The following is a 14813-nucleotide window of genomic DNA, read 5'->3' on the forward strand; positions in this document are numbered from 1 at the left end:
ACGTGACCAGATAATGTTCTTTTTTATTCTCACACAAAATAATAGATTACTTTATGTTAAAAGATTAAAAAGGTTTTAATGCAGTGTAGGATGGGTATCAATCACCAACAATACTGGTATCAATCAACATCCACACTGCATTAAAACCTTGGATTGGACAATATGAATATATTGTATCAGGATTGGATTGGACACTTTTGCCGTGAAAATATTGATAAAATTTTTCTTTGACTATTTTGCCTTCCCTGATTCGATACCACTGATATCGGTCAATCTGATCCCGATATCTACAAGTATGGCTACAATCGACAAGGAATTGAATCGTCAACACTCGATATACATGAAGAGGAATCGAACTCCTTTGTAGTGCGGGGGTGCACTATAGATCTTGTAACGAGTCACCAGAGCTCACTACGTGGATGAGCAACCATTTGAACAGCACAAATCGAGCTGAAAATCCAAATTTCAAAAATAAGAAATTCTCCTGTCCATCGTATGTGCACCACGCTCAGAATTTCCAACTCGATCTACACCTTCTAAATGGGAACTCGTCCACGTGTGCGAGCTCTGATGCCGCACTACAGAGGAGCCAGATCCCATGAAGAGTCATGGCTTAAAAATTTTAGAAGTTTAGATTGAAAGTCATTGATTTAGACATTAGAGAGGATATTTTTGAGTGAGAAAACAACAATATATCTTAAATAGTTGCTGGAAGATGTTTCAAGAAACATAAAAACAAAAAAACAAACAAATCTGTCCGGTCTGGCCGCTGTTACAGATTTGCGGCTTTTTCACATGCTCTTTCTTTTCCTGGTACGAAAAAATAGACCATTAAGTTGGATCATTATAATAAAATGTGAGAGGGTGCTATGAGCAAGTGGTATTGAGGAGTGCATAGGGATAACTGTTTTTTGTATATGATAATGATAATGACCTAAAACTTAAAAGAGGATCAAAACTAATATGAAATGCTGGTCATATAATCACTCCAAAGCCATGGTAGGAGTATTGTAATTATGAATTTGATTTTGCGACAATAGTTATTTTATTAATGGTAGATATGACCTAAGTCACATCACTTGACGTTGTCCTAAAAACCATAGATGTCTCCAATGGTGTAACTGGGACAAGTGTGAATCAGTTTCCAAGATTTTTCAACACTTAAGAATCGGTAAAATAGAAAAACAAAAGTATGTTCTTTGCATGTACACACATATACACAAGATGAGAGACAGTTAAAAGGAGAATAATACTTAAGAATCATATTCTAAAGTGTCAGGGACATTCTCTATTTATAGAAGAGAGAAGTACCTTGGAAACATCTTTCCAAAATGGCCAAAAAATGTGTTGATTAAGATAATACACAAAAAATAAAAAAAAAATGGTCATTCAAAAGATATAAACTACCAGCCAAAAAGGAAAAACCATACCTCAAATCCATGGAGACAAGAGAGCATAGTGACCATTTCTTTCATTGAATCCTAACCTTGTAGTTTCTATTTCAATATATAAACCTCAATTTATCCTCTTCCACTACCAATGTGGTACTTAAGTTCTTCTTTCCATGTGTTATGTTAAAAGCCTAAAAGCAATATCGAAAAGATATTGAGTTAAACACCTGTGGGTGACAAAAACAAGTGAAATACAAAAAGAGGTATTTTAAAACTTCTCATTTAAAATTCATTTAGCGATAAAGAATGCTAACTGGGTCTCTAGGGCATGCACAATGAGAGGTGCATAGAGGCATCATGGGGATGGGGGCGGTCATTTCGCACCCCCATTAATCTAGGCGCATGGGCTATTGGTCCAGTTAGCGTTCTTTTTCCCATTCATTTGGACATGCCGCCAGCTTTCAGTAAATTAGCGCACACAAATCATAAGATTTGACACAAGAAGACAATGGTTTCCAAAAGGAGAGGAGAGAGGATGACACATGCAGAGTACCCATGAGATGTGCCCAAGCTTTTCCCTTCTTTTATTAACCATTTAGCACGTTCTATGATCATTTGCATGTTACAAATAGTTTTAGGACTTAAAATTTAACTAAACACGCATGCACCCTTGTTGCAGCTAAGAACTGATAAGTATCAAATTCGTGGAAACACGTCTATGAGACGGAAAAAAAAATCCTCTCCAATTCTCTAAAAATGCAGTGCGGTGTAGCTCGGGACTGGAAACTCAACACATGATAGGGATGGCATGCAATAGTGCCGAGCTTGAGAAGAAACAAAAATAAAAAACTGACTCAATGAAACAGTGTCGACCTCTCAACCCTGAACTACTCCACAGTCGGAGATGAAGGAATTGGTGAGGATTTTAATCCCTACTAGACTACTACTAGCATAGTAGCATCAATCATAAACCATAATAAGCCCCTCTCAGCTAGCTCAAGAATTAATTAATTAATTAATTCTTATTCTGGGCATGTATTAATTAATAACGTTTAAACCACATCTACTTACTTTTTTTTCTGCAAATGATTTGCTCCTTTGCTTTGCTCGATCCTTCGATTGCCTCTGTGACTAGGATACTGTGACCATGGAACAAAAACTCGACCGAAACCTATCGAAACCATAGAGTTAACTCGGTTTCCCAGGTTTCCAAGACGAGTTGAAGGGGGATTTTATAAAATCCCTGGATTCGACCGGGTTTCGATGGTTTCAACTAGTTTCGACCATATTTCGATGGTTTCGACACATATGTCCATCGAAACTAGGGGAAACTTGACTCGAAACTAGGACAGACATGTATTTATGCCAGAAACTGCCAAAAATCAGGACAAACAATTAGTTATGTCTAATATCATTTAAGTAAATGCTTTTGTATTTGTATTTACTTAAGATATTATTCATTAATAAGCAAATACCGCCTATTTGAATCCAATAAAAATAGTTAAAATTCCAAAAGGAAAAAAAGTCAACCCCCCAGGCCAAGAATAAAAACTGGATTTTTTACAATAGGTGTAATTTTCAACTTTCTAATTCTGGGGTTTTTCTCAAATCTAAAAATTCCATAGATCTTAATATGGCAAAACATTGCTAAAAACCAAAAGTGCGACAAAATATTCATTTGTTTTGATGTCCAAAAATATATTTTTATTCAGCATACACACCAAATTAAGTTTGATCGGTACATAACTTCTTCAATATAAATCAAATTTAAGCAATCTTGGACTTATTGGAAAGCTACCAAAACAAAGCTTTATAACAAATCCAAGATTGCTTAAATCTCATTTATATTGAAGGATTTATGTTCCAGTCAAATCTTATTTGATACCATGTCCAAGAACAATATACAGTATCAAACTTGGTTCAAAACCACGAGTAATATTTTTAGTGTTCTCTATGTGAAATTAATGCATGGATTGAGTATAAAATGTCAAAAATAGGCAACACAACAAGAATCAGGGCAAAAAAACAACTTCTGGGCCTCGAAATCAAGGTTCGAGTTAGCTTGGAGAGAGTCAAGTTTCGACCGAGATATGGTCGAAATCGAGAAGAACTCGTTTTCTGGCTGGTCGAAACCTAGTCGAAACCCGAGTTTTAGAACCTTGACTATGACTCTGACCATTTATTATTATTAGTTCCATTAATTGTTCTTGCAGGGATCGAAAGTTATTTCTTGGACGTACGTACCCTTATGACCTTTCTCAATGGTCAACAATGGCTTCTGCTAGCAGCCTGGGTAGTTCATTAATAGGCTGTTAGCAGCATAGGCCAATTTGACTCCTCTACTTACGCCTGCCCCTATAGTTGTGTGTGCCTCACACACAAGCAAGGCAAAATGTACCGCCTTACCCCTATCCGAGCGGGGGTAGGGTGGTACTTTTCACCATGCTTATGTGTGGGGGCGCACAACAGTACCGGGCAGACGGAAATAGAGGAGTTGGATCAACATGCATGTGTTATTATTACTAAACCAATCACACAAAAAGAAGAGAGAAGACTTGAGAGGATTATTACAATCTTTTTGCTTCTTATTATTTGAAACCATGTGAATTTGATGACGCTTTCTAGCTAATATCTTCTTCAACACACTCTTTGTCTTCCAAAAATTGCTACAACATTTGCAGCACACCACACCTCTCTGCTCTCCCCCTTCAACAACATAGAACTTTTTGTTTTTTTTTTTTTTTTTTTTGGGTCGAATGTAGAGTTATGCATCAGAAATATACCAACGATCAAATTCAAGTATGTCCCAAAGAAAGTAGAGGGCATACAGACTCATTTACAATGGGTTTGGATCTAAATCTAATGCCCACCTTCTTCATGTTGTACCAACTAACTCCTATTCTTCTTTACTATTATTAGTTTTAAATGATTAAAATAAAAGAAATTTTAAAATTCTTATTTTTGTCATCCCCCACAAGTGTTAAACCCAAGATCTTCCTTTGACAAAGCAAAAGAATAAGAAATATTTTTTTTTTATTAATATTAATTTTGTGTATAGAAATACAAAATCTTTAATCCTACAATGGAATTGGATGTTTCCAAAGGATTTGAGGTTGATTAGAACCACATTTTTAAAAGAGATATGATGTCTCGGACGCCTAGCAACCTCCCATGTCGTTATTAAAAAATAAAAAATTCAAAAAAAAAGAAAGAGAATTTATCGGACCAAGCAGCAAGGCGAGTACCTGGGCTCAGACACAATAATGATATTGGAATAGAAAAAAATCCAATGTCATTTAACAAGCCATGAATAGTAATGATTCTAACTCATGGCGTAACGTCACGAAAAATGAGATAGAATCAATGTCTAAAAATCAAGTGTTTATAAGTACTTGTTGAATTCCCAAAAGGAGCTATTCTACCCAAAATGACCAGCACCCAGGAGTACATGTGCATGTTATGTGTTTAATAGAATCCACTCTAGTGTATAGGTACTAGATTGAACCAGATTGAACCAGACTTGTATGAGATAAAAAAAAAATTTATATAAGAATAAAATAGGTTAAAAGACTTGATTTAACGCATTGAATCAACAAATTCGAACATTTTATCAGTCTCCTCTTTTACTCTTTTTCCAAGACCTCCGGGGGCATTTATTATCTATCTATCTATAAATGGATATGTCGTGGCCTTCCAACCCAAACATGATATTTTTTTTTTTTTGGTTGGGGACCCAAACATGATGAACATATGAAAACGGAGGAGGTAAGGTAATAGAAGAAAGAAGCAAAGGGAGAGAATGAAAGTAAAGGAGACACCAAATACAGCAGCAGCAGACTGACTATTTCTAAGAGGCGCCATGAAAGCAGCTCTGCTATGTAACTCTATTATCATCTCTCCAACTCCGCTCTCCACAACGTTTCCCTCACGCTTATCCCCCCTTATCATCAAGCCCAACCCTTTCTCCTCTCGATCTCTTCTTACCGAGACCCTCGAAGGTGAAACTACACAAGAAACGACTTCCAACTCTGTTTGCCGTCGCCTCATTCTGCTTCGCCACGCGGAGAGCTCCTGGGAAGATCGCACATTACGAGGTACGGAAGCACTCCATTTGATGTGTTGGGGCCCTTTTCACTCTTCTTTATTCTGGCTCTCACTGCATTACTGCGTCGTTGTTGCTAAATACGGGATATATCGTTTGCGATAAGCTTCAGAGGTTTCTGGAACTTGGGGTGGTGTCTTTTCCTTCATTCAATAATTGTATTTTTGATTTGACTACGAGGTATGGCAGCTATCCATTCATGAACAGGCACCCCTCAACTCTGCTCTCTCTCTCTCTCCAAATCTACTGTTTGATTGTTCTTAAAATGCGGGAAATTTAGTATTCAGTAGATTGGTTTCGGAGCTTAGGGTTGAATGCTTCATTCATTCATGAACCTTGAGCTTTTGTACCTCGGAGCCAAACCGGACCTGCGTTCCCACGCTGCAGCCGAGCTTTTTTCCATTTCACCAATCGAAAGCCCCTACTCATACTCATATCAATCAATAATGTATTCATGAACTTATCGAATTAGGTACATTTATTTACAAGGCAACAAGATAATGTGGAGTCGGGATTTCATTTATCTTTTCGTATTCAGCACTCTGTTTGTTGAGTAATTGACACTTGCTTGATTTGGGCTTATGTGAAAACGACAATGAACTGATGAAGGAAAGGTCATTCCATCCTTAATAAACATTTCAAAGTTTCGTGATTGTATTCCGCCAAAAAAGTTTCTTGATTGTAGTTCTTGTTTTCACTTACTCAGATCATGAACGCCCATTAAGTAAAGCTGGACGGGTCGATGCTATCAGTGTTTCTCACAAGCTCCAACAGTTGGGTTGGATTCCTGAACTTATCTTATCTAGGTTAGACTTTTTAAAGAAAAAATTTCAGTCAATCTATATATAAACCAAGTATTATGGATTGTTGTATTATCCCAATTTACTGGTTTATCCATGCATAAGTGGTGCAAGTTTAGCCTTGAACTTATCTCATTGATTAATTGGTTCAGTGATGCTGCTCGAACAAGGGAGACACTTAAAATTATGCAAGAACAAGTACGAGGCTTTTTAGAAGCCGAGGTGCATTTATTTTCGAGCTTCTATTCCATTGCAGCAATGGATGGGCAGACTGCTGAGCACATTCAAAAAGCTGTCTGTGAATATTCAAGGGATGAAATACTAACAGTGATGTAAGTCTCTTAAACTCAATTACTTTCCTTGTTCTCTTACATTGTTTATGGACAATAAACCTGCTTCCGTCTGATGGTGAGTTCCAATAGGTCCTCGTGGCAGTTATGGCCTAGGTTACTCCGAACTTAAACTAATTATTTGCTCGAATTTTAAAGCCTTTTGTGTTCCATTGACTTGTTTGGGGTTAGGTTTTCTAGAACAATTGAGAATCACTCATGTAAACGAGGACCTTAAAAGAAACATAGTTGTTTGGCAGTGCCAAACTAGGAGTTGGGACACAAAGATCAACTTTTCCACCTGGTGATCTCATATAAATGTATGTGATTAAAATATCTGATTATATTGGATAGATCAAAGAAATATATTATGCTTGTCTAGTGAAAACGAATCCAATGCAATGATTGGTAGGAATGTCTAATCAGTTCATGCGTTTTCATACTAGATCTCCAGGTATGCCAAGTGAAATGCTGGGGTTCCTCCATGTATATTTGCTGCCATGTATTACACTGGCTTTTGTCAATAGCCTCATTATTTATTAGATCCCCAAAAGCATATCATTTCCTGAACCGATAATCTGAATACAAACCTTTTACTCCAATAACTTCGTCTGGGAATCAATTTGCATGAGGGACAAAAGGTCATAACATGGTAAGACCTCCGAAATCATAAAATCCAAGAATAATATTCTAACCAAATTACAATATGCTTTGGTATGATGTTGTTGCATCAAAATGCCACCATTCAGTAAAATTACAATACGCTTTGGTGCTTTTATCTATTTGCCACTATACCTTAAATCATACATGCTTTTTCTTTCTGTACCAAGAAAATGCGACTTGTTGACCTTTGGTTTTCCTGAATCGTGATCCTAAAATAACTTATTTCCTGGCATGCAAAGAGCCAAAAGATTAAAGAGTAAGAAATATATTTTTGGTAGGAGTTAAGAGTAATGTAATACTGATTTTAAGAATTAAAACAGTACCAAAATGGAATAAAAAAGAGGAACAAAAATCCAGATTAGGTAGAAAACTCATATAACAGAATCAAATACTCAGATGGACCTGAAGTCAGGTCGAGTTCTCTTCTTAGGGATGGGAACTTTTACTGAAAATTTCAGATTGATCCAACGGTCGGATCTGAATTTATGGAGTATTCCTAGTGACACTAGGATAGAGGCAAATCTGTCAATCTAGAAGTCTGATTCAAGAACAGATTGCAGAGTTAATTAACCCAATAGAATATCAATATGCAGTGTTAATTTCAGATCAATCAAACCAGCAGATAGGTTAAATTGATTCTCAGGTTTAGGGACCCTAGATGCAATCCTACTTAGAATAGGATTGTATCAAATACTTAGCAGAATCTGAAATTGAAGACGGGATATGATTGCAAATAATGTCGACAGAATATTTCTGAAATCAGAATCAAAATCAAACAATCCTAGTAAGAATTGGACTGTAGTAATTAACCAACAGATTCAGGTTCTGAAAATAGATTATGAGAGACAATAATGTCAAGAAGAGAAATCAGAAAAAAGATCAGAATAAAGACTCACCCTTGAATTCAGCAATCCCGATAGTAAGAGGATTAAAAATCACAGGTAGTTTAATGGCAGAATTGCAGAAAATATAGCAGCAGATCAGTACCTTAAAGAGGAGAGAATAGAGAGCAATGCACCCAGGCTTCCCACCTCTAGGTGTTGGCTGGATGACACACTAACCCAACCATGATCATACAAGGGAAGATCATACTATGATAGGCAACGAAGACAAAACTTTTCATTAATCAAAATTCGTGTACATTGCTGGATCCCTTTATAAACTTATATAGAATACTCAAAAACAGACTCAAACACTAAAAAAGAAAGGCCTAACCCAATTCTTAACCAATTGGGTAACATAAATTGACTAGGAAACTGAAATAATAAAGGAGACTGACTCAAAACAGGACTGGACTTATAGAATCCTAATCCAGCCTAACTAAAACACTTAAATAATTTAATCTTTGGAAAACAACTGCCTAGCACAGTTTGTAGAGTGTGGAGCATAAAAGCCTACCCTACCAGGAGGTCTTGGGTTCAAACCTCCTGGTTCTCATCTTCCCTTCCCCCCCCCCCCCAATAGGATAGAGTAGGTATCTACCACCCAAAATAATAATAATAATAATATCAATTAAAATAAAGAAAATAAAAACAAATACTTAATTAATCCTGTATGCTTAACCTCTACCCATATTATAGGCCCAATTAAAGTGGCCCATTACATTGAAAACACATGGGGATCAAAGGCCCAACACATACATAATCCAACCCAAAGCTTATTTTCAATAAAATAACCCATTTATATGATTTATCTGCATATATTGTTGTAAATATAGATGGCATTACCTAATACTCAGTGATTGTACAGGTGCATGGGACATAACAGGGGATGGGAAGAGGCTGCCTCAATGTTCTCCGGTGCTTTGGTAGAATTGAAGACATCCAATGCTGCTTTGCTTGAAGCTACTGGCAAGTCTTGGAATGAGGTTAGGCATCTGTTAATATGCCATTGCTGAACTTGTGCGAATTAGTAACTTGTTTTAATTAATCAAAAGTTCCAGCCCCAGCTAAAGTAATAGACTGGGAAGTCTTTTGGTTAATATTCCCCCAAATATCTTATTGGTTCCAAGAGCATAGATTAATATTTTCTTACACATTATACCTTATATCCATTTTTAAACAGTTAATGTGCCTCTAGCAATTACACTGGCCCTCTCTTGGATTTACTTGGGAAAAAAGAATAATATAGTAAAGAAAATGCAAAGCTCTTCTCTCAACCCCCCCTCCCCCCCAAAAAAAAGAGGAAAATTTAGGCAAGTCAAATGCAATTTTCAAAATTTAATTTTTTGGGCGTACCCAGGACGAGGCTCCCGCCACTGCAGGATCTGGGGAGGGTCATAATTTACACAGCCTTACCCCTGCTTTCGCAAAGAGCCTTAAAATATTTTATGTAGCTCAAAAATGTGCCCAATGTTTTTACTTTTCGACTATATCTTTTAAGCACATGGCTAGTTTGGATGGGGACAAAATTTTGTGGACAAGTCAGTTCATATGTAAAGTTTCAGTTCAAACAGAGTTGGTCGGGTGGCAACAGAAAGCTTTGAAATCCAGTGGAAAATTGAAATTTCTGAAAATGATTGAAAGAAATGGGTGGTCGAAAATACAAGGAAAAATGCTTATACATTGGAGAGTATGTGATTGCATTTCAGTTTGAAATTTGATATGTTGCCAATTGAAACCATCCCTAGATATCCAATGGTAAGAATTGCAAAACTTTTCCCTTTTCCTTTCTTCCTTTTTTTTTGGGGTGGGGGGGGGGGGGGGGGGGGGAAGGGGGGACTTAATCAAGTCTTGCCTGAGCACTTGCCCATAAAAAAGTCTTGCCTGAACAATCCCAGCTGAATAAAAAGCCAATCCGATAGTCTTTCTTTTTATTTCAAATAGGAGATATTCATACATTTAAAGCATAAAGAATGATGACCTTACCTGGTTAATAACCTTGCTGACTTAATGTTGTCTAGTATGTGTAATTTATCGACTAATAGCATATGTTAAGATCTTCAGTTGAGGCTTTACTGCTTAGCTTTTTAACTGCTGCTTCTTTTTCTTTTCTTTTCTTTTATTTATTTATTTTTTATTTTTATTTTTTTGGGGGGGGTGGGGGGGTGGGGGGAGGGGGTTGCATTCATACCGTCCATATGCAATACAGACATAAATTCTCTTTTTCTGACAGTAGTGAGACAGCAAATTCCCTTATTTCAACATATGGCCATGATCAGGTTGTTGCATTCTTGGATGATATTTATTTTTTTAAAACAACAATACATTCAATCTAGGTAAAGGCTTTAGTCAGGTTGTATACAATGGTACCAGCTGGTCATTGAAGTTCCTGATGTTTTCATTTTAGTTGGCCTGGAGCATGAGAAACTCAAAACTTGTATTTCACAAACATTTCCTCAACTTGACCTTCTGTGCTTCATTTGCAGGCATTTTCTCTCGCAGGTCTTGGTGGGTGGAAGCTTCATGGCATAGTGAAACCCAATGCAAGTTAATACGATTTGAGTAAATTTTTTAGTCGTAAAAGTCACCTCTTAATCTTTCCTTTTCTCATATCCTTTTTTTTAATCCCCCCCCCCCCCTCTTTCAAACTTTGGATGCCTGTTACTGCATAATTACATGTTAATCCGCTGTCTTCTTTTGTCTCTGTATTATGCAAAATCAGGCCTTATAAAATAGTGGAAAGCACATAGAATACACTGTATAAAATTGAAGGTTTGATCATTGGAGATACTCCCCTGTAACATGCATAGCATTTGCTTTTGAAACCCTGGAGATTAGCTGTTGTGGTTCAGGAATCAGGAGTGAGGTTACTACCTAAATCTTCTTTAGTCGCCTAAGTGCCCCTCCAATGCCTAGGGTCACCTAATTGCTGTGACAACTATGAAAATCTGGATGAGCTGGTTGAGCAATCAGGTGGATATGCAATGTGGAACCATGTATTCAGCTAGTAAGTAATGTGGGGAGCCAAAGGGGAGATCTTGAGGATCCAGTCACTGTAGAATGTTTTGGACACCTTAACTATCGATGTTTTTGCAACCTTAAGGAGATCGGTACTGTTTGAATCCCAGCACAAAGTACCAATAAAATAATCCTCACTAAACTTCCACCAGCATATCTTCATTGACGAGGAGAAAAAGAAAATTTGTTGGTAAGGAGGAGGTTGAGGGGAACGAGTGCTCATTCAGGTCCAGATTTGTTCAGTTTTGATTCATCTTCGATGGTTGTCCTCTACCTCTATACAACTGTGCGCCCACAATACAATTGAGGGGGGGGGGGGGGGAGTCTTACGAGTTAGGAGTCCCTCGACATAAGGGCCACCAGAGTTGAAACTTCGTGTCTGTTTAATGGTAATGAACATGCTGACAAACCTGTATGGGTTACACAGATGTTTGGATTAATCTTTAGTCTAAAGGCCTCATGTGACGAATAGTTGTACAAAGAAAATTGTCTGGGGATCCACTTAGTCTGTTTATTTGTAAGGATCATCGTCTCACAATTCACAAAGTGAAGGTGCTTGCTAAGCTTCAGAGTTTCGTACACTCACTTGGTCCAGTTTTATTTTTGGGTAAATTACAGTGCCACCTCCTAAGGTTTATCAGAACGATCCCTTATGTTTTTAAAATATATAACCAGACCCCTAAGTGGACGGTGAGTGAATAAATAATATATTTTAAATACCAACTTTACCCTTCAATTAAAATAATTCTATTCTAATTTTTTATTTTTCTAACATAAAAAGTGGGACCCACCACTATTTCTTCTTCTTCTTCAACCACCACCCCACCACCGCTGCAACCTTCGTCCCACTCCACCAGATTCTCTGTTCTCCTTCGATCCCTTCCACTTGAATTGGCACGCCCCTGATCTTGAATCCCGAAACCAACACCGAGAGATCCCGAGAGTCCAAAAAGAAGAGGAAGAAGAAACCTTCGAATCCGAGCCAGAATCAGAACCAGACGAGATGGAAATCCCCTGCCGAACAACAGAGTTATTCCTCCAAGCTCATCGAAGCTCTGCGTCAAGTTCGCCGTAATCCTTCACCTTCACTAGCACCGGCATTTTCTTCTTCCACTTCTGATTCTCCTTGTCTAGCGGAATCTATCCCGCGCGGGGGCCGTGCCGTGAGAGAAGCAGCAGACAGGGTCTTAGCCGTAGCAGCCAAGGGACGAACGAGATGGAGTCGAGCGCTGCTGACAAACAGACTCAAATTGAAGTTCAAGAAGAAGAGGAAGCAGAGAGTAGCTATCCCCGACAACTGTAGATCCAAGAGACGAGGGGGGATTAGCATCCTTGCCTTGAAGAAAGACAAGAGGTTGCCGACGGTTCAACGGAAGGTGCGTGTCCTCGGAAGCTTAGTTCCAGGATGCCGGAAACTCCCCTTCCCTGATCTTCTCGAGGAAGCCACAGATTACATAGCAGCCTTGGAGATGCAGGTCAGAGCCATGACCAACCTCACTCAACTGCTTTCCGTCGCTGGTGGCGCTGCACCCACCGCTGATCCTTTCGAGGCTGGACCGCCTCGGTTCCACGCAGAGGTGAACACCAGAAAAAAAAAAAAAAAAAAGGCCAGGTCTCCTACCTCTGGTTGTTCTTGCTCGCTTGTCGCGACCCTTTTTTTTTTATTTTTTTCATTTGCCCATTATTCACTCTCATCATTCCTTCGCCTTGAATTTTATATTCTTGTATTTTATTTGTATAATGGCTCTCTTGTTTTTTAGCTTTTTCTCCAACATTGTTTAAATGCTTTCCAGTTTCCACGTATTGGGGGTCTATGGACTCCTGGAGGGAGTAACGGTCACCGTTTTGTACGACCGGCTGGTTCTGGTGGGGCTAATGGGGGAACCTGAGGACTTGCACGGACTGGGGCTCTGGGAAGTGGATTATGACACCTACGAGTGTAGGCCGATCAGGGAAATGCCGCCGGAGATGGTAGAGAAGATGATTAGGAACGGAAACTCGCCGCTCTCGACCATGCGTGATGGTGGAGAAGATGAGGAACAGAAACTCACCTTTAATCTGAACCTGCAGATCTCGCAGAGACTTTGAGTCTTCTGCTACCAATAGTAGTAGTTAGTTGAATTGATCAGCAGGGAGGGTGGGGTGTGGTGTTGTTAGGTTGCAGGGGGGTAGGGCAGGTGGGATTGAGTTGTCGCAGGTGGTGGGGCCAGTGGGGTTGCAGAGGAGAAGAAGAAGAAGGAGGAGGAGGAGGAGGGATGGTGGGTTCCATTAAGTTTGTTTCAAGAGTAAAATTATTAAAAAGGAAAAAATAAAGAATTAGGGGTATATTAATCATTTTAAATCATGAATTACCAACACAGTACCACTTAACGGAAATGAGATAACAGAGTGGGGCTGACTGTAACAATTAACCAAACCTCAGGGAATGTGGTTGTATAATTTAAAAATATAGGGGATCAATTTGTATTTAATACAAACCTTAGGGGGTGACAGTATAATTTTTCTTTTTAATATTCTCCTGGTTAGCAAGAACTTCTTTCCCACTTTCGTTTTCTTTGGTTTCATTCCTTGTTATCCCTTCTACAATCGGTCCAGAATTTTAACTTGGTTTTCGTTATCATCTTTCCTTCCTCATTCCCCTTTTCTAAAATTCCATATTTGCTGAATCTGGGTGAAACATGAAAATAAGAGTTCCATCATCCGTGTGATTTCATGCTCTTATCTTTCTTATGGAGGGCTATCGATCATTATATAGAAAATTTATATAGGGGTTTTAACTTGATTTAATAGTTTTTGTATCCTCCATCGTTCAATCCAACTGAAATTTTTGTCTCCAAGTCACAACGTTTCTCCTTCTTCATCTACTCACCCTTCTGATTCAAGACTATTTGGGTTTTCTTTTTTTTCCTGGTAAAACAGAACTGAAGCAAAAATAAAGAGGTTAAACATGCAAGAGGGTGGCTTTCTCCAGGGAGAAATGGCCACGAATTTCACTTTTTATGGGGTTACTGGAAGAGGGTAGAGGATGGTAGACGGAGGTTGCAGCGGAGGTGGGGCGGTGGTTGAAGAAGAAGAAGAAGAAGAAGAAGAAGAAGAAGAGGAAGAAATAGTGGTGGGTCCCATTATGTTAGAAAATTTTTTTAAAAATTTAGAATATGATTAATTGAAGTAAAATTGTCATTTAAATTTGATATTTAACGTCATCCACTCAAGGATCCATTCAGGGGTGTGACTGTATAATTTAGAAACATAAAGAATCGTTTTGTATTTAGTATAAATCTCAGAGGATGACAGTGTAATTTTTCCAATAAAAAATGTCATCCAAACAAATGTCCCTACGCACGTTCTTATTGGGCCCCACGCTGCAAGGGCTGACCCAGACAGCCAGCTCTTGCCCTTTTTCATACTACAAAAAACAAAATGGGCAAGAATTTCCTGGTCGACGTAGACTACATACGGACATACCCCTACTCAAGTTTCAACTCAAAATAGAATACTAAAAATTTCTAAAATACCATAAAGGTTCATTCATCATTGGTTACCAACATAGAAGAGTAAATGACTGATGATCTTGAGACTAGCACATAGGCACATCCACATCATAAATTAAATATCCAGCGTTGAGAAAT

General features: G+C 38.3%; 2 protein-coding genes across 3 annotated transcripts; both read left to right on the top strand.

Annotated features, from left to right (window-relative positions):
* The first annotated feature begins 5167 nt into the window (after window positions 1-5167).
* Window positions 5168-10729, top strand: LOC122639833 (uncharacterized protein At3g52155, chloroplastic). 2 transcript variants are annotated; one of them, XM_043832830.1, is made up of 5 exons: window positions 5168-5485; window positions 6200-6299; window positions 6446-6625; window positions 9035-9152; window positions 10653-10729. In XM_043832830.1, exons 1-5 carry the CDS (start codon window positions 5251-5253, stop codon window positions 10716-10718), a joined length of 699 nt encoding a protein of 232 aa, XP_043688765.1. In that variant the 5' UTR covers window positions 5168-5250; the 3' UTR covers window positions 10719-10729. The 2 variants fall into 2 exon arrangements, with proteins under 2 accessions (XP_043688765.1, XP_043688766.1); XM_043832831.1 differs by lacking the exon at window positions 10653-10729 and having other exon boundaries at window positions 9024-9158.
* A 1351-nt stretch (window positions 10730-12080) lies between these two features.
* Window positions 12081-12944, top strand: LOC122640189 (transcription factor bHLH148-like; the record flags this gene model as incomplete). Its single annotated transcript, XM_043833343.1, has 1 exon — window positions 12081-12944. A coding segment is annotated over one exon (864 nt), but the record flags the coding sequence as incomplete, so codon positions are not given.
* Between the last annotated feature and the right edge of the window lie 1869 nt (window positions 12945-14813).

Source organism: Telopea speciosissima, chromosome 9, assembly GCF_018873765.1.
Source record: "Telopea speciosissima isolate NSW1024214 ecotype Mountain lineage chromosome 9, Tspe_v1, whole genome shotgun sequence".
Lineage (NCBI taxonomy): Eukaryota > Viridiplantae > Streptophyta > Magnoliopsida > Proteales > Proteaceae > Telopea > Telopea speciosissima.

What these genes read in the sequence shown, in the direction of transcription:
- LOC122639833 (XM_043832830.1), top strand. Translation starts at nt 5,251, where the DNA reads ATGAAAGCAGCTCTGCTATGTAACTCTATTATCATCTCTCCAACTCCG. An exon ending in GGAAGATCGCACATTACGAG is followed by an intron (nt 5,486 to 6,199) that starts GTACGGAAGCAC and finishes TCACTTACTCAG; the next exon opens with ATCATGAACGCCCATTAAGT. An exon ending in CCTGAACTTATCTTATCTAG is followed by an intron (nt 6,300 to 6,445) that starts GTTAGACTTTTT and finishes TAATTGGTTCAG; the next exon opens with TGATGCTGCTCGAACAAGGG.